The sequence below is a fragment of the Felis catus genome, chromosome B3, assembly GCF_018350175.1.
Source record: "Felis catus isolate Fca126 chromosome B3, F.catus_Fca126_mat1.0, whole genome shotgun sequence".
In the NCBI taxonomy this organism is placed as follows: domain Eukaryota; kingdom Metazoa; phylum Chordata; class Mammalia; order Carnivora; family Felidae; genus Felis; species Felis catus.
In genome coordinates, this window is record NC_058373.1 from 59,049,679 (window position 1) to 59,069,659 (window position 19,981).

The following is a 19,981-nucleotide window of genomic DNA, read 5'->3' on the forward strand; positions in this document are numbered from 1 at the left end:
GTGCTGAAAGAAGTTTTCCTGGCTGAAAGGAAAATAATAATCAAGATAGAAATTAGAATCCACAGGAAGGAATGAACATCACTGGAAAAGTTAAACATGTGGTAAATATAAGACACCATAATATTCTCTTCTCCTATTTTCTTAAAAGGCTTTTTTTTCTTTCTTTCTTTTCTTTTTTTTTTTTAGACAGAGAGCGTGAGTTGGGGAGAGGGGTAGAGAGAGAGAGAGAAAGAGAATCACAAGTGGGCTCCATGCACAGGATGGAGTTTGACATGGGGCTGGCTCCTGAGATCATGATCTGAGCCAAAATCAAGAATCAGCCACTCAACCAACTGAGCCACCCAGATGCCCCTTAAAAGGCTTTTTAAAGCAGAAATAATGCTGAAAATATTGGGACTTATATCTAAGTAAAATATATAACAATAATAGCATAATGGATGAGGCAAGGTAAATGGAATTATATCTTTGTAAAGTTCTAACATTTCACATGAAGTACTACAAGCTAATTTCTAAGTAGACCATGACATATAAAGGATGCATATAGCAATCCCTGGAATAACCACTAAAACACAATACTTTAGAAGTGTAGTTTTTAAAAAATGAGAGAAACAGGCAGCAATTAAACCCTCAAACCCAATGGATGCTAACTATCCTATTCTCCCTGGGTATTTTCTTTTTTCTTTTTTTTAATAAAAATACTTATTCAATGCAAAAGAAAATAGTAAAGGAGAAGGAGAAGAATTAAGAAAACATGACATATATAGAAAATAAAAGCAAAATAGATGTAAATCCAATAATATCAATATCAACATTAAATGTGAATGCATTAAAAATAACCCAATAAAAAGTCAGAGATTGTCAGACTGTAAAAAACAAAATAAGATACAACTATACTCTATTTAAAAGAGACACATTTTAGGGGCGCTTGTGTGGCTTAGTTGGTTGAGTGTCCAATTCTTGATTTCGACTCAGGTCATGATCTCACGGTTTGTGCAATTGAGCCCTGTGTCAGCCTCCTCACTGACAGCATGGAGCCTACTTAGGATTCTCTCTCTTCCTCTCTCTCTCTCTCTGCCCCTCCCCCATTCTCTCTCTCTCTCAAGTTAGTATTTTAAAAAATAAAAGTAATAAGAGACACATTTTAGATTCGAAGATAGAGATTGAAAGCAAAAAATTGAAAATGACATATCATGCAAACAGCAACCACAGAAAAGTTGGAGTGATTAGACTATCAGGCAAAATAGACTTTAAGACAAAAATACTACTAGAGACAACAAGAGGCATTTTATAATGATAAAGGGTCAATCAATCAGGAAGATATAACAGTCATAAACTATAAGAGCCTAATAACAGAACCAATGTACATGAAGGAAAAAGTGACAACAATGAGGGGAGATACAGACAATTCAACAATAGTAGTTGGATCATAGTTGGAGACTTCAATACCTCACTTTCTTTTTTTTTTTTTCAATATATGAAATTTATTGTCAAATTGGTTTCCATACAACACCCAGTGCTCATCCCATCCCTGGGTATTTTCTAATTCAAGACCCTATTTTGATTCCTTTTTTCCTAATTGTGGCTACTATAAATTGTGGCTTCATAAAATATGACAATGAAAGAAAGGTCTTTCTTTTTTTAAGTTTATTTATTTATTTTGAGGGGGGTGAGGGGTAGAGAGAGAGGAAGAGAGAGACAATCCCAAGCAGGCTCCGTCAATGCAGAGACTGATGTGGGGCTGGAACCCATGAACCATGAGATCATGATCTGAGCCAAAGTCAAGAGTTGGATACTTAACTGACTGAGCCACCCCAGCGCCCTGAAAGAAATGTCTTTCAATTACAAACCAAAGTACCATTAGAAGTTTATATATTTTTGGTAGCAATTTCCAGGAATAAAATTTGATATGCTAATTTAAGAAAAAAAAAGCCCAATTTTATATAATTTGTTTCTTTGAAATCTTTTTCTTGAAGGGTCAGATAGTGAATATTTTAGGCTTGGAGGCCATACTCAACTCTGGTGTTCTACTACAAAAGCAGCCATAGACAAAACATAAATAAATGAACAAGGTAATGTTTCAATAAAACTATTTGTGAAAACAGGCCAATCAAGCTGTAGTTTGACAATTCCTGTCTTACAGGATGTCTAAGAGAAAAACTTATTTAAGTATATCTACAGTGATTTAATTTGATAAAAGTTTTCTTTTTAACTTTATTTATTTGAGAGAGAGAGAGAGAGAGAGAGAGAGAGAGAGAGAGAGAGAGAAAGCATGAGTGGGGGAGGGGCAGAGAGGGAGACACAGAATCCCAAGCAGGCTCCAAACTCTGAGCTGTCAGCACAGAGCCAGATACGGGGCTGGAACTCATGAACCGCAAGATTATGACCTGAACTGAAGTTGGATGCTTAAGTGACTAAGCCACCCAGGCGCCCCTCCTGGTAAAAACTTTTGATGTATTTAAATTTAGATATTTCTTCTAAAAGCTTTAATCATTAGAGAAAGAATCTTAACCAAAACAAAAACAAAAACACTAACTACATTTCCTCTTTAAAACATAATCTTTTTTTTTTCCTCTCAAATCACTATAACTACCTCTCTTTAATTTTTAACTTTATTTTTTATTTTTTAAAATTTACATCCAAATTAGCATATAGTGAAACAGTGATTTCAAGAGTAAATTCCTTAATGCCCCTTACCCATTTAGCCCATCCCCCCTCCCACAACCCCTCCAGCAACCCTCAGTTTGTTCTCTATATTTATGAGTCTCTTCTGTTTTGTCCCCCTCCTTGTTTTTATATTATTTTTGTTTCCCTTCCCTTATGTTCATCTGTTTGGTATCTTAAAGTCCAAATATGAGTGAAGTCATTTGATTTTCATCTTTCTCTAATTTCACTTAGCATAATACCCTCCAGTTCCATCCACATAGTTGCAAATGGCAAGATTTCATTCTTTTTGATTGCTGAGTAATACTCCATTGTATATATATACCACATCTTCTTTATCCATTCATCCATCGATGGACATTTGGGCTCTTTACATACTTTGGCTATTGTTGATAGTGCTGCTATAAACATGGGGGTGCATGTGTCCCTTCGAGACAGCACACCTGTATCCCGTGGATAAATGCCTAGTAGTGCAATTGTTGGGTCGTAGGGTAGTTCTATTTTTAGTTTTTTGAGGAACATCCATACTGTTCTGCAGAGTGGCTGCACCAGCTTGCATTCCCACCAACAATGCAAAAGAGATCCTCTTTCTCTGCATCCTCACCAACATCTGTTGTTGCCTGAGTTGTTAATGTTAGCCATTCTGACATGTGTAAGGTGGTATCTCATTGTGGTTTTGATTTGTATTTCCCTGATGATGAGTGATGTTGAGCATTTTTTGATGTGTCAGTTGGCCATCTGGATGTCTTCTTTGGAGAAGTGTCTATTCATGTCTTTTGCCCATTTCTTCACTGGATGATTTGTTTTTTGGATGTTGAGTTTGATAAGTTCTTGGTAGATTTTGGATACTAACCCTTTATCTGACATGTCATTTGCAAATATCTTCTCCCATTCTGTCGGTTGCCTTTTAGTTTTGCTGATGGTTTCCTTCGCTGTGCAGAAGCTTTTTATTCTGATGAGGTCCTAGTAGTTCATTTTTGTACCTGTCTTTCATTTTTAAAAAATTATTTAGTTCTTAAATAGGTAATTTATCAAATTAGGAAACTTTTGAAATTTTGAAATATAAATCCAAAAGTTCAAAAGATTGTATGTTGAAAAGTAAATCACCTTTTTATCTCTGTCCTCAGTCTTCTTTCCCAGAGGTAATCAATATTACCATCTAGAGCAGCACTGATGCAATGATGAAAATGTTCTATACTTGCACTGTCCAGTACAGTAGCCGCTAGCCACAGGCGATCCTTAAGCACTTGAAGTATCGCTAGTTTGACTGAGGAACTGACTTTTTAGTATTATTTAACTTTGATGTAAAAATAAATACATGTGACTAGTGGCTATTATATTAGACAGTGCAGATATAGAAAAATCCTCCAAGAGAAGTGGTTTTCAACCTTAGTTACATAATACAATCACCTAAGGAATACTTACACATTCAGTGGCCAAGCTGCATTTCAGACCAAACACATCAAAATCTCTGGAGTGAGACCCACGCGTGAAATTTTTTTTTTTAACTCCCCAGTGATTCCAATATATAGCCAAGGTCAAAAACCTCTATTCCAGAAAATTAATTATCTTGAGTAGCTCTATCTACTGCATATTAAAAAAAACAAAAGGAATAACTTTTTCTTTCTAAGTTATTAATTAGAAAAGAACTTCTAATTGTTCAGGTACATAAAAATTTTTGTATCTACCAGAATTTTCCCCAAAGTAAATCATTAGAGGCAATTTTTACTATGAGATTAACTGGACCTTAAAACTAGAAAAAAGTTTCCAAGTAATAAATAAGATTTTTTTCTCTGTTGATATTCATGACATGGTGAAGATATTTGCATTACAAACTACTAAAGAACACTCAAAGATCAGTAAGGAAAATAGCAAAAATCCAATAGAAAAATGGGCAAAAATGATTACCAGGTAATTCACAGAAGGAAACCAGAATGGCTAATAAATATGTGAAAAGATGCTTAATGTCACTAGTACCATAGCACATTTAAGCTAAAATAAGTCATTTAATAACTGTCAGATTGGCAAAAAAATTAAAGTATAGCAAACTGAATCTTAGTGAGGATGTGGACAAACAGACACTGTCATATATTACTAGTAGAAGTATAAACTGATATTAAGAAGTTGACGATATTCTACGATGCAAGAATTCTTTAAAAAATTTTTTTGAAGTTTATTTATTTTTGAGGAAGGGAGGGAGGGAGAGAGAGAGAGAGAGCGTGCGCGCATGAGTAGGGGAGGGGCAGAGAGAGAGAGAGAGAGAGGGAAAATACACAGAATCCAAAGCAGGCTCCAGGCTCCAAGCTGTCAGCACAGAGCCCGATGTGGGGCTCGAACCCACAAACTGTGAGATCATGACCTGAGCTGAAGTCAGATGCTTAACCAACTGAGCCACCCAAGCGGCCCGATGCAAGAATTATTTTAATTTCATATCCTTGTACACAGTTTTGCAACCATTGTGCTAAGAATTGTTTATGGGTTACCAGTGTGTTGAGCTATTGATCTCCTCAACTCTTGAGCCTGGGACAGCTAGATCCCTAGTCACATTTTCTAGCCAGCAGCAGCCTCACCTTTTTAGCTCAATGTACTCGTCAAATATCAGTATCTAGAGACTTTCATGTGCATAAGAAGACATAAACAAGAATGTCCACTGTGGTATTGTTTGAAATAACAAAAAACTAAAAGTGGCCTTAATGTTTATTATAGGTGAATGGATAAGTTATGGTATATTTATACAATGAAATAATTATAACTGTTAGAAAGCCACAGGAATAATATGGGTAAGTCACAAAAGCATAATATCGAGGGGAAAAAAACAAGGTATAGAATAATATACACAATAAGACACCATTTATTTAAAGTTTGAGGCAGCAAACAAAATAATACTTCATAGTTTTATAGATGCTTACAAATGCAGTAAAAGTCTAAAAACATGTATGGAAATTGATACACACCAATCTCAGCATAGTAGTTACCTCTGGGGAAGAAGAGGCAGGAATAGGATCTGGTGGGTACACAGGGAGGCTTCAACTTATCAGTAATGTTTTATTTCTTTAACAATAACATCAATAACAGAAATATCTGAAACAAATGTGGCAAAATGTTATGTTATTTTTGTGGTTTTCTTCTGGGGGGGGGGGGCAGTAGGTACTTGGCTACTATATTATCCTAGTTTCCTGTATGCTTGGAATGTTCTTTAATCTAAAAAAGTTTAAAACTAGTGATCTAAATGTGTAACTGTCTAAAATCACAGGTACCTACATACCACAAAGGTAAATATCCAGGTAAAGAACAGTATGGGTTAAATGATAAGATTCCTGTAAGATCTTGGTAACCAACTCAAATCAACATTAAAAACAAACAAAGCCCACTGGGGTTTGGCTCTATGGTTTGGGGAGCTGAGAAGTTGAAACACTGTGCTAATCATAAGCACATGATATACATACTCCCTTGACTGTTTCAGAGCCACATTTTAAGATAGTTCAGCACTGTTCTGCTATGGTTTCTAGTATAGCCCTGGCTATCATAAATAAAAGTCAGTAACACATACAAATCTGTTTTAAAATGACAAGGACTTGTTTCTCCTCTACTTCTTTTGTGGGGTTACTGCCTATAAGGGACTCCACATATACACCAGAATTTGTACAGGCATTAAGAATTTTGGCATAGACTACATCACAGAGAAAAGACAACACTCAGTAAAAGGAATGACAAGAAGGTAACAAATATGTTTCTAATGATGTGCAATAATCATCATAATAACAATAGTAACTAAGATTTAGATAGCACTGGCCATGTGCCAGGCACTGTCCTAAGTGCTTTACATTTAAATCTCACATTCATGCTATGAGGTTGGAACTGTTATCCTATTTCATAGATAAGGATAAGAGTAAATAAACGGTTGTCACACACTTGTTAAAAGATGGGAGTCAAGGGTTTGAATTCAGGCAGTTTAATTCCAGATACCACTGCCTCACCATTAAGGCTATTCTGGTAATTCAACCATACACATTTACTGGGACCCTGTTATGTGTAAAGCACCACGCTAGGAGCTCAAGGTACAAAGACATGATAGGGCTTTCCTTTGTGTAGGCATCTGACTGATTACACACCTCAAGGTTTCTTTTCACCAGTTACTATATCATAATAATCTGTATACTCAAAATACTTATCTAAACAATTAAGCATAACTGTTATGAACAATGATCTTCAAAGCAAAGCACCAACAGTTTAAAGAGGTTCAAAAATGAATCCAAAGGACTTCTGGTTTCTGGTTCTGTATACATGTAAGGAGCTTAGAAGTTGCCACTCTAACCTAACAACAAGTGAAAAGCTAATAAATTGGCTGAAAAATCAACAATTCTTTTTGGGCAAGAGAGAAGAGGACACAGGGCAAACCAACTATCCCTAAGAACGGAGACACAGAAAGGTGAATATAGGGAGTCATGACATACAAAAGAGATTCAGGAGCAGAAAGTGCCAGGGTAGGAAAACCTGAACTGTAACTGATGCTCAGTTTGGACAACTCACTGGAGGCTCAGTGTCAACAACTCAGAGAGAAAGATTTCGGGGGGACCCAGTCATAGGGAGGCTCCCTACAATATTGTGAGATTTACCTTCAGGGGCTCAACTACATTCCTATAGTAAATATTGGGGGGAAAATTCCCTCAGGCAGGAAGCGGGGAAAAGGAACCATTTAGAAATACACCAGAGCGCGTGGTTCTCCTTAAAAAGGCCTGTGCTTGGGAGAAACTAGTTAAATAGAGCCTAACCTCCTGGGGCTTTATCAGAGCCTAAGTGACCTGAAGAAAAATACCAAACTTCAGCCCCCTCCAGCCTTCCTGTCCCACCTCAGGAGAAGGCAAAATACCGAGAAAAACTTGTGAAGTTCACAGTCCAGAGGCATAGACTCACTGTAAAAGATTAGAAATCACAGGAATATAGAACACTTTCCCTTCGCCCACACCTGACTACCACATTACTAAAGGCTTACTTACAGCAGTTACTATTACCTGGTACATCATGTCTGACTATCAAGCAAAAATTACAAGGCATACCAACAACTATGATTAATGTGCTAAAGACTCTAATGGATAAAGTACAAAGGATGCAAGAACAAATAGGCAATGTAACTAGAGAGATGGAAATCTTAGAAAGAACCAAAAAGAAATGTTATAGATAAAAAAACACTATAACAGAAATGAAGAATGCCTTTGATGGGCTCATTGTAGACTGGACACGGCTGAGGACAGAATCTCTGAGTTACAGGGTATATCAAGAAGATCCTCAAAAACTGAAAAGGAAAGAGAATAATGGAAAAAAAAATAACAATATCTAAGACAAATATAAGTGTAAACATATGCATAATGGGAATACTAGACGGAGAAGAGAGAAAAGATCAGAAGAAATATTTAAAACCATAATGACTGAGAATCCCCCCAAATCAATGTCAGACACCAAATCACAGGTTCAGGAAGCTCAGAGAACACCAAGCAAACTACATGCCCCCAAAAAACTACATCACAGCATATTATTTCAAACTACAGAAAATCAAAGATAAAGAAAAATTAATCCAGAGGAAGCCTCTAAATGCCATGACAGTGTAGACAGTGTCTACATATACAGATAATTTTAGTATCATTGATAATTTACACAAAATGTATACATTTTTTGTGTTCTTTCCGTTCTAAACTCTAATGCTACGACCATTATATGAATCAATATGGCTAATTCATACTGTAAAAATCAGACATGAATTTGTTGGCATCTTATCAAAAGTATTATTCATCTCTATTCATTCTAATGAAATGGTTGTGTGCTTTAAAAAAAAATTTTTTTTTAATGCTTATTTTTTAGAGAGAGAGAAAAACAGAGTGCAAGCAGGGGAGGGGCAGAGAAAGAGAAGGAGACACAGAATCCAAAGCAGGCTCCAGGCTCTGAGCTGTCAGCACAGAGCCTGATGCGGGGCGTCAACTCACGAACCATGAGATCATGACCTGGGCCAAAGTCAGACGCTTAACTGACTGAGCTACCAGGCGCCCCGGTGTGCTTTTTTTAATCAAGCAGAAGTAGCAAGATAGGATTTTTGCCCTACTAAAGCAATTCATATGTGAAAGACATCTGGAAACCTCTGTCTGATAAGGACAATATACCTAAAAATGGTCTAGATAAGATCTCTAAGACCTCTTGCATTCCCCTTTCATGTTACTCTAATTCTGGAATCCTTGGTGGCCAGGTAATAAATTATGACAGTGGACCAATGAGAAAATAAATTGAGACACTACACACTTAGAGTAGCAATGGTAACATTTTAGCTTGAACTAGACAAAAAGAGGTTGAAATTTATAAATTTCAACACAAACATATTTTTGTATATATATGTGACATGAAAAATAAATGCATGCTTGCTCACATATCTGAATTGGGTATTTCTATATACTAGAAACCTGCAGTTTATCCTTGGCAAAACTTTGGGAAAGCTTAAAAAATAACTAAGGGTGGGATGCCTGGGCGGCTCACTCGGGTCATGATCTCTCTCACCGCTTATGAGTTTGATCCCTGCATCAGGCTCTGTGCTGACAGCTCAGAGCCTGGAGCCTGCTGTGGACTGTGTGTTTCCCTCTCTCTATGCACCTTCCCTGCTCACACTCAGTCTCTCTCTCTTTCAAAAATAAATAATAGAACACTTAAAAAAATTTTAAAAGAGAATAACTAAGGGCAATGTAAAGAAGATTAATCAAGCTAAAACTTAGTGAGTCTAAGACTAGAGTAAGTACTACAAAATTCAGAATAATACATGGTCCTTGTTCTCAACATCAAATTAATGTTGAGCCAGTGGTTCTAAAACCTTAGCATAGATCAGATTCACCTGGAAAGCTTGTTAAAACACAGAGATTGCTAGGCTCCATCCCATGAATTTCTCATTCAGTATGTCTAAAATGGGACCTAAGAATCTGCATTTCTAACAAGGTAATCTTAGGATACTGCTGCCAAGGACCACATTTTAAGAATCATTGGATAACTTCATTGCTTCACAAACAAATCATGCTCATTCTAACTCTGTATTTTTAAAAAATTTTTATTTATTTATTTTGAGAGAGAGAGAGAACATGCACAAGCAGAGAAGGGGCAGAGAGACAGGGAAGAGAGAATCTCAAGCAGGTTCCACACTTTTAGCACAGGGCTTGAACTCAAAAGCCATGAGATCATAACCCATGCCAAAGTCGGATGCTTAAGCGACTGAGCTACCCAGGAGCCCCTGACTCTGTATTTTTAAATTCCTGGTATTGCTCTTGTCCTTGTCTTTATTTTAGGGGTATATACTATGAATTGGAAACCCAAAAGAATATGGACAGAAAAGAATCTGAGAAAACAACCATACAAATGAAAGGACTAATAGTCTTTCATTTGGACCTCAGACACACAGCAATTTCAGCCACATACAGTGAGCTATAACCACACAAGCGAACCCTAAGATTGAAAAGGAATAAAAACAGTCAGGAAAAATCAAAGACATGCTGTTATTTCCAATTTTTCAACATAATAAATTGGAGTCAGTAGGGAGAGATACCTATGGTAACAAAGAAACATAGAAATGGCAAGAAAAACAAAGAGACATGGAAAAAGAAAACAACCCAAACACTGAACAGGACTAGGATACCAGGAGTGATTCAGAACTCAAGTGGAAATGGATAAGAAGCAGATACATTAATGAAGAAAGAAACAGACACTGAACAGAAGTGACCATAAAAGAAGAAAAAGAAAAAATAGGGAAACTATTTATTTATTCATTTATTTTTTTTTAATTTTTTAAAGTTTATTTATTTTTGGGAGAGAGACAGACAGAGTGAGAGTGGGGGAGGGGCAGAGAGAGAAGGAGACACAGAATCCAAAGCAGGCTCCAGGCTCAGAGCTGTCAGCACAGAGCCTGAGGTGGGGCTCAAACTCACAAACTGCCAGATCGTGACCTGGGCCAAAGTTGAATGCTTAACCAACTGAGCCACCTAGGCACCCCTAGTTTTTATTTTTGAGAGACAGAGAGAGAGACAGAGACAGAGTGCAAGTTGGGGAGGGGCAGAGAGAGAGGAAGACACAGAATCTGAAGCAGGCTCCAGGCTCTGAGCTGTCAGCACACAGCCCGACCAGGGCTCAAACTCACTAACCGCGAGATCATGACCTGAGCTGAAGTCAGATGCTTTATCTACTGAGCCACCCAGGTGCCCCAGGAATAAACTATTTAAACTGTGGGGTAAATAACTGAAAGGACAAGCAAAGTCCTAAAAACCTATATAGGGTATTACCATGCCTTATTAAAGCACACCAACAACACAGCAATCTGGGAACATTTGGTCTCATAGAAATGAGGTAAACTTACTTTTAGTAATCACAAATGGCTCTGACATAGTTTAACTGTCTAAGCAGTAACTTTGAACCAAGAAAATGTTCAAATATGGTTCACTCTTATCAAGGCAAAAACAAGGACTTTATACATTTTAGCAAAATTTTTTAAAACAATTGCATCCTAAACAAGTCCAGGCAATTAATAGGTAGTTAATTAACAGACACATCAATCTTCCAGAGACCTAGGACTTTTCCCAAGTGATTATGATTTTTACTCAAAAAGAGAGTAGGGTAAATAGTCTGATAACTTTTACTTACCGGTAGGAAGATCTTCAACTTTTGCAAGGTCATTCTCTTCTATTCCAGGCATTCCCGCATCACCACCTTGTTTGATTTGTTCTGCCCAAGCAATGAAAGATATAATTCTTTAGTTTTCCTTATATAAATTCAAAGTGATTTGAAGGAATGTAATAATCAGTTTCTAAAGCAACAGGCTACACTGACTGCATATCTTTATATCTTGCTTTGGACATAGCTATAACTCTGAAACAATTTACTCTTTTTTTCGTCTGTCAAAATATTCAAATGTGAAACAGCACTGACACCTATTCATAACTGAACTAAAATCAAACAGTATTCTTTATGACTGAAAATGCTCACTTCAAAATGAGAATATCCAAAAAGTCAATATCCTATTAATACAAAACAAAATAATAGTAATACCTTTCCCATGTGGAATATGATTGCTTGAGGGTTCTTCATTCTTATCTGCAGCATTCTCAGGTACTTTTGGAATGTTTTTAGGTACTGCATGATTGTTTATTCCCAACTCGTTTGCATCTTTTGAATCAAACTTGTTTGTCTCCTGCTGTTAAATAAAGATTTGGTAACAGTCAATATTTTTCAGTTCAAGATTAAACAATTAACACAACTACTAATTAAATGTTCTGAAACAGTTCATTTTTGAAACATATACTATGGGTCCAAATTCCAAACACCTGAAGATGTGGGATATATTATTTTCTGTTCATTTTTTATACCTAATAAAAAATCAAAGACTAACACTTTTTAAAGTTTCTAATTATAGTAAATGGTCTAAGATGTTAGGCAGAGGTAATTCTCTCCGGCTATGCTGAGGGAATGATTCTGCAAGAAGATAGTCTTGCTGAGCACTGGCCTACAGTTGGGCATTGTCCTAGGGGCTGTGGGCAGGGTGAGTTCTCTATAGGCCTGTGTTGTAATCGAGCAGGATGGTAGACTACAGGAGGTTGGCACATGGAAGCCCCCTTAAGTGTGATAAGATGGTTAATGACATTGCCAAGCTTTTCCAGTAGCAGAAACAGCAAGGGTAGAAAACAGGCAAATTTCTTCCTAGGTGCACTGGCCACCCAAGCAAAGGAAGTAATGGCAGAACAATACACAGGTCAGTATTCCTTTCTTTCTTTTTTTTTTTTTTTTAATGTTTATTTATTTTTGAGACAGAGAGAGACAGAGCATGAACGGGGGAGGGTCAGAGAGAGGGAGACACAGAATCTGAAACAGGATCCAGGCTCTGAGCTGTCAGCACAGAGCCCGACTCGGGGCTCGAACTCACGGACCGTGAGATCATGACCTGAGTCGAAGTCGGCTGCTTAACCGACTGAGCCACCCAGGCGCCCCAGTCAGTATTCCTTTCAACATGCGTCTGACCCTATCATCTCCTTGGAAACTTCAATCTTTGGACCTGGTTAGGCCTGACTCAATTCTATCAGTGAACCAGTTTTGTCTTTTATACTGGTTGAGTGGCCTCAGTGAAAAAAATGGGAGAGGCAAGGAGTTAAATACACATGCTAATGTTGCCACATAGGTCCTTGTACTTAATTATTTAATGTATATAGAAATGTTTTGTCAACTCTAAAACAGCATGCATTGTAACCATTAGTAATGTTATAAAAAACAGTACATTAAAAAAAATCTACAGGAAATTTGGAAAAACAAGAGCCAAACTGTAAGAATTTGTCACAATAAAGAAGAAAAAAGTGTTTTGACAATCAGGTACAGGTATTCCAGTGTGTCTGGCAGACAAAATTAACAATTAACATTTGCACTGTGCTTCACTGTTTACAAACTGCTTTCGAATCTAATGTCCAGAGGCGCCTGGGTGGCTCAGTTGGTTAAATGTCTGACTCTTGATTTTGGCTCAGGGTATGAGCTCATGGATCATGGGATTGAGCCTCACGGTGGGCTCTGCACTGATAGCATGGAGCCTACTTGGGATTTTCCTTCTCTCTCTCTTTGCCCCTTCCCTGCTCATGTGTGCTTTCTCTCTCTCTCTCAAATAAATAAATAAACTTAAATTAAAAAAAAAAAGAATTGATTTGTCAGTAAAGTTGTATCCACTTTACCATCTGAGAAATATATTAATAGCAAAAATTATTTTTAAAAGTCAGATAAAAACATTTAACTCAAAATTGGGGCTCCTGGGTGGCTTAGTCAGTTGAGTGTCTGACTTCGACTCAGGTCATGATCTCGTCGTTTGTGGGTTCCAGCCCTGTGTCGGGCTCTGTGCTGACAGCTCAGAGCCTGGAGCCTGCTTCAGATTCTGTGACTCCCTCTCTCTCTGCCCCTCACATGCTCTCGCTCTGTCTCTCTCTCTCTCTCTCTCTCTCTCTCTCTCTCTCTCTCTCAAAAATAAACATTAAAAAAATTTTAAAAAAGAAAAACATTTAGCTCAAAATTGGTTTTAAGAGTTGACGTTGTCTTTTTGCAAATGTCTAATTCACTCAACAATAAAAACACTGTAAGTCATTTTTTTTAATTAGGCAGGCTAGGATACTTAAAAATATAATGTTTTATGACAAAAGTACATATTTTTATTTTAAAAGCACATATTTAAATTACAAGATTTATAACAAGAATGTATTTTGATTTAAGTATTTTTTAAATTTACCTTTTGTTAAAAAAAATTTACCTTTTGTTCCTGCAAAAACTGGTCTGCTAGCTTTTTAATATTTTCTTCATGCTGTGCTCTTAACTCCTTGATCTGTTGGCCACACTGAAAACTAAATTACAAAGTCATTCTTTTAGGCTATATTATCTTGGATTGACTTCTCAAAGTTGTCTAGCAGTTGAAAATATACATTTATAAAGCATTCAGTTAGCAGCAGAGTGGGCACAAAAGGACAAAGCAGGCATAAAAATAGATCACAGTAAAAATTCCTAGAATATTTGAATCTTTAATAGAGTATAAAAAATACTGATAAGGCTAATTAACAGAAATTAGAAAGATAAAAACTATTTTTATAAATCTTATTTATAAAGAAATAATTATCAAAGCCAACTTCAGTCACAGAAGAGAAAAAACAGAAGAGAAAACCATGAGACCAAAATACAGTAATAATTGAGAAAACCTAGAATTATAAGAGGTGATAAGGAGTGGCAGCAGATGATTCATCCAATAGTTCTCATTTTCAACACAATAGTAAGAGTCTGTGAACCATAAGAAGAGCTAGAATGGAAGAAACCAATAAATAAGACAGAATGGAGTCATCAAGAGAAAATGTGAAAGAACAAAATAGATAAAGATTGGGAATTTCCACTGGACAAGTGGTCAAAGAATACAAATATATCATTCATGCAAAAAGAAACAAGTAGTTAAAAAATTTACAGAAAAATGTTAACTTTAACCATTAAAAATGCAATTAAACTTCCTATATGTATATATGATAGTATTTTATTCCTACACTAGCAAAATTAAGTCCAAATTGTAGAAACTAATGTTGGTGGGGCTATGGGGAAACATTGACATTATAAATTAGTACAACCATTATAGAAAGCAATCTTTTACATATGTGATAAAAGCAACAAAACAATAAAAAATTCTGTCTCAGGAATTCTATATTTGAGAATATACACCAGTGAAATAACATAAGAGGGAAAAATCCTTTTTGTGTAAAGATTCTTATAGCTGATATTCATAACAGTAAGATAAGGAAAACTACAACAGTCCAGCAATTGGGAGAGATTAAACAAACTTCGGTACATTAACATGCTGGAATAATATATTACCTCTGAATATGCTAACTCTTTAATCCTATTGATACGCTGAAAATTATTGAATACTGTCAGGTTAATATACTGATAACCTATAAGAGTAACAAATCAGAAATGGATAAACGGTGTTCTAAAATATGGTGAATCTTTCTAATTTTTGGTATGCAGTCCTAAAAAATACCCTTTACTATAAAATGGATTAAAGACGTAACAAAGATTTTTAAAGAGTGATTGCTACAAAGAGGTTCCCTGACCTTACCACCAACTTAGTGCAGAGATGTACAAAAGGGGACTGAAATGCCAAACAGAAGAAGCAGCTGGTGCTCAGTCCCTCAGCTTATTCTAGGGACTTCTCTCAGCATTGGCTTCATCTTCTGGATGCCCCTCAAAAAGAACCACAGAATCTTCTTTCAGTCTTTGCACACTTAATGCAATGAAACTCAGGCCTTGCAAGATTTTCTGACTCACAATGTACTCCACTATATGGGCAGACTAGATACATCTTCTAAAAGGTATTCCCATGGTGTTTAACATACCAAAATAAGAGTTTGGATTTCAAAGAGGCATAGGAAGACAAGAGAAAAGGAACTTAAAAGACCTAAGAAAATTAAAGAAGAAAAGAAAAACAGAAGCCAGAGAGGAAGAAATAAATTGTCCAAATGTGGGACACATATTCCAGATTCATAACTATTTGTTGCTATATGGCATCTCACCTCTCATATTCTAACCTCTTCACAAGGTAAGTAGTGTTCTTCCTATAGTCCTGAAGCTGGTCTTCTTGTCGAAGAAACTCCTGACGAAGCTCAGCAAGTTGCTCTATCCACACGATGTAAGAATCAAAGGAATAAAATTTACTTACTCTAATGCTTCTGATTGAGAAGTTATGGGGTTTTTAAAACTCATATACACTTCTCAATTTCTTTACTCAAACTCTCAGGGAATTAAATTATATAAATTAAATATAAATTATAAATATATAAATGTATTATAAATATATATTATATAAATTTATATAAATTATATATAAATATATAAATTATAGAAATAAAATTATATAAATATATTAAATTACATAAATTATATAAATTAAATTATATAAATTATATATTAAAATATATGAATTGTATAAATTATATAAATTAAATTAAATTATATAAATAAATTATATATAAAATATATAAATTAAATTATATAAACAAATTATATACAAATTAAATTATATAAATTATATTTATATAAATAAATATATATTAAATTATATAAATTATATAAATCTAATTGCCTTTTATAACATATGCATAGACAATAAAATTTGTTTAAAAAAATAAGATAGCCTCAGTGGTTTCTATATCAATCAGAAATATTAAAAAATTATACATCTTGTCATATTATGTAGATACATATTAACTTGTGGAAACAGTAACAACAACAAAATCCTACTTAAAAAAATACTTTTTTCCAAGTTTATTTATTTTGAGAGAGACAGAGATAGCATGAGTAGGGGAGGGGCAGAGAGAGAGGGAGAGAGAGAGACAGAATCTTAAGCAGGCTCCGTACCATCAGTGCACAGCCCGATGTGGGGCTCGAACTCAAGAAACCGTGAGATCATGACCTGAGCTGAAACTGAGAGTTGGACACTTAACTGACTGAGCCACCCAGGCACCCAATCCTACCTAACTGTATAAACCTATCTGCTTTATAAAGTTGGGAGGGGGGTACTCATGGGTGGCTCAGTCAGTTAAGCGTTCGACTTCAGCTTAGGTCACGATCTCACGGTTCATGGGTTCGAGCCCCACATTGGGCTCTGTGCTGATGGCTCAGAACCTGGAGCCTGCTTTGGATTCTGTGTCTCCCTCTCTCTCTGCTCCTCCCTCACTCATGCTCTATCTCTCAAGAATAAATAAAAATGTTTATAAAGGTGGGGGAAAATCATGTTTTTTAGATATATTGGCTATGGATATAGAATTCAAGGTTTCTTTTTCATTCTAAATCACATTTGACTCCCAACTTAAGGTGCCAATTACTTGAGATCTCATTTCTAGTTTTGCTACTAATGCTAGGTCCCCATATACCCTTATTGCATTCTCAAAGCTCCTAATTCCTGGACAAGAGCTGAAAGTTTTAGTTGTAACGAATAACATGAAATTCTAAGCTGGACAGTAGATTAAAAGTGGGGCCAGATGCTCTTTTGTGAACATTTAACACATAACCACAGGCCCCACATTTTCTGGAGTTGGTCCCTCTTCATGTGACCCTACAAATAAAAGTAATTCAGCCAGAGAAGAGAAATATCAGTTTCTTAAATAGATGATTTAAAAATTAGCTAATAGCCTTAGAAGTAAGCTAAAGTAGAAGGAAGTCTTAATTAAAAAAAAAAAGTAACAGTAAAGTTTCCAGTTTAAAAAAAAAAAGAAAGTCTTAATTTGTATAAATGGCAACAGAGGTCTTTTCGGTATAGGTAACATCTATTAAGACTAAAATGTATCTAACCATAATGTACAAATATTATAAAATCTACTTTTCATGGAAGACTTCTAAAATTAGTCTTATTACTTTAAAGGCACTCTAAAAATACTTGGGATTTAAGTTTTTAAAAAGCAAATGTAAACAAATATTTACAATGTAATTATATCCATGTAAAAAAACTAGATTAGAATAAAAATCCATCAAAGTACTACCAGTGATTATGTTTAGTGGTAGGATTCTGAGCGTATTTTTTTTCTCTACTTTCTAAATTTTATTGTAGAATCATAACTGTGACAATGACAACAAATAAAAATTTTAAAGTTGGGTGAATATTTGTTGAGGCAGATAAATAGTTTAACAATATGCATAATAATAGTTTTTGTATAATAATCAAAAGTGAAAAGTTAATGATTCACATAAAATGCTTGTAGTTGATAATTATGTTTATACATTCAAGCCACTTATTTTATTTAAAAAAATTTTTTAGATATAACATTTTATAAGTGTAAGCTATACGACATGTTGATTTAATTCGCTTGTACACTGTGAAATTACTACTGAAGCAATAGCGAGCACCTCCATCATCTCATATAATCATCATTTAAGATATACTCTCTTAGCAATCTTCAGTACATAATATAATGCTGTTAACTATAGTCACCACATTGTTTATTATATCCCCAAGACTTACTCATCTTACAACTGAGAGTTTGTATACTTCAACCAACATCTCACTTTCCCCACCCCTCGAACCCCTGGTAACCACCATTCCTTTCTCTAAGTTTAATCAAGCCACATTTTAGATTCCTTTTTACTCTATTAATTCTCCAATATGTAAACATGGCTGATCTCCATAGTTTTTCATCCACTAACTCCACCTCAGATAAAAGTAGCAAATACGATACCAGGTATCCCTGAATAAAACATTCTGTTTGTTACTTGGTCCCTGGCCCCATCTCCTAAGATTTAGACAACTAGAGGTAGCAGAAACTATGGCCTCAGCCATGGATATCAATTCTACAGAGACAATGAGATCCCAGCAGGAGGCAGTGACAAAAGGCCTTGTAGCTTACACAGAGTTAGCCAGTTCAGTGAACCTGTGTTCAGGCAGGAAAGGTTCTGAAACTAAAGTTACTGCAATTAAAAAAAAAAAAAGAAAAGAAAAAGAGCACCACCTAACAGCTACTAGAGAATGGCTCTCAATTGGTGGGCTTTAGGATCATGCAGGCTTCTTCCTACACAGTAAAATAAATGAAGTAGCTAAGTTTACCTTGAGAATGAACCTGAGGCTCACTATGATTTCAAGATTTGGGATGGTTCTCTTCTCCCCACAAAGCTTGTCACTGACAACATTTGTAATTCCTTTATCAAGAAGTAAAGTTTTATTTCTAAACTGAGATAAAAGGCTTAAAATACAATTGACAAAACAAAAACAAAAACGTCAATATAAGTGAGTCCATGTAAAACATCTAAACCTTTCCTGTTTAAATAGAGAAAAGATGGGGCGCCTGGGTGGCGCAGTCGGTTAAGCGTCCGACTTCAGCCAGGTCACGATCTCGCGATACGGGAGTTCGAGCCCCGCGTCAGGCTCTGGGCTGATGGCTCAGAGCCTGGAGCCTGTTTCTGATTCTGTGTCTCCCTCTCCCTCTGCCCCTCCCCCGTTCATGCTCTGTCTCTCTCTGTCCCAAAAATAAATAAACGTTGAAAAAAAAAATTTTAAACAGAGAAAAGATTATAAAGCAGGGAGCTAATAGGTCATTTGAGCCAGTCAATACAAAGACCTGAAAGGGGGAAACAAACAGTACAGAGAGCAAAACTAAAGACAAAATTTTCCTACATCACAATTTTACTTTCAACTGATTGCCTTGTGTTTTCTTTATTTTGGACCCAAATATACTCTGTGTCTACTGGGGCTGCTCCAGGTCACCACAGCAGGATTCTCAAAGTGACTTAACATACGATCAGGTCCACAGTTGATTGTGCAGGATGTTCTACTTCTGACAGTAACATCAGGGTATGTTACAGAAAGGCCTGGCCATACTCCTTCAATTTAACTTCAAAAGATTAGGGATGTAGTTAAGAAAGGGGTTGCCTAGGACCAATTTTCAAAGCAAAAAAAAAAAAAAGAAAAAAAATGTACTTCTAGAAAATTTTGATTTCAAATTTTCTCAGCAATAGGCATAAAAATAAGGTGAGCCACTCAAGATAAATTGGTGTATACTAGAACGTTAATTTGTTAACTCAGGGAGCAAAAACTAACTCTCATTCCTTTCATTTCCAAAAAAAATATTAACTACCATAAGGTTTAGGTCTTAGTGTGTATTAATTCCATCATATCTAGTATTAATTTCAACGAGGGTGCCTAGGTGGCTCAGTCAGTTAAGCGTCCAACTTTGGCTCAGGTCATGATCTCACTGCTCATGAGTTCAAGCTTCACATCAGGCTTTGTGCTGACAGCTCAGAGCCTGGAGCCTGCTTTAGT

At 35.9% G+C, this 19,981-nt stretch overlaps 1 protein-coding gene across 3 annotated transcripts in view; it reads right to left on the reverse strand.

Moving 5' to 3' along the window:
* Positions 1-19,981, reverse strand: part of GOLM2 (golgi membrane protein 2) — a 106,069-nt gene that overhangs the window by 46,856 nt on the left and 39,232 nt on the right. For all 3 annotated transcript variants that reach the window (XM_011282842.4, XM_011282841.4, XM_011282843.4), the window contains exons 3-6: positions 15,747-15,849; positions 13,952-14,042; positions 11,725-11,869; positions 11,320-11,400 (exon numbers count right to left, since the gene is read on the reverse strand). In XM_011282842.4, coding sequence (XP_011281144.1) covers positions 11,320-11,400; positions 11,725-11,869; positions 13,952-14,042; positions 15,747-15,849 — 420 coding nt within the window. The remainder of the gene's footprint in view (positions 1-11,319; positions 11,401-11,724; positions 11,870-13,951; positions 14,043-15,746; positions 15,850-19,981) is intronic.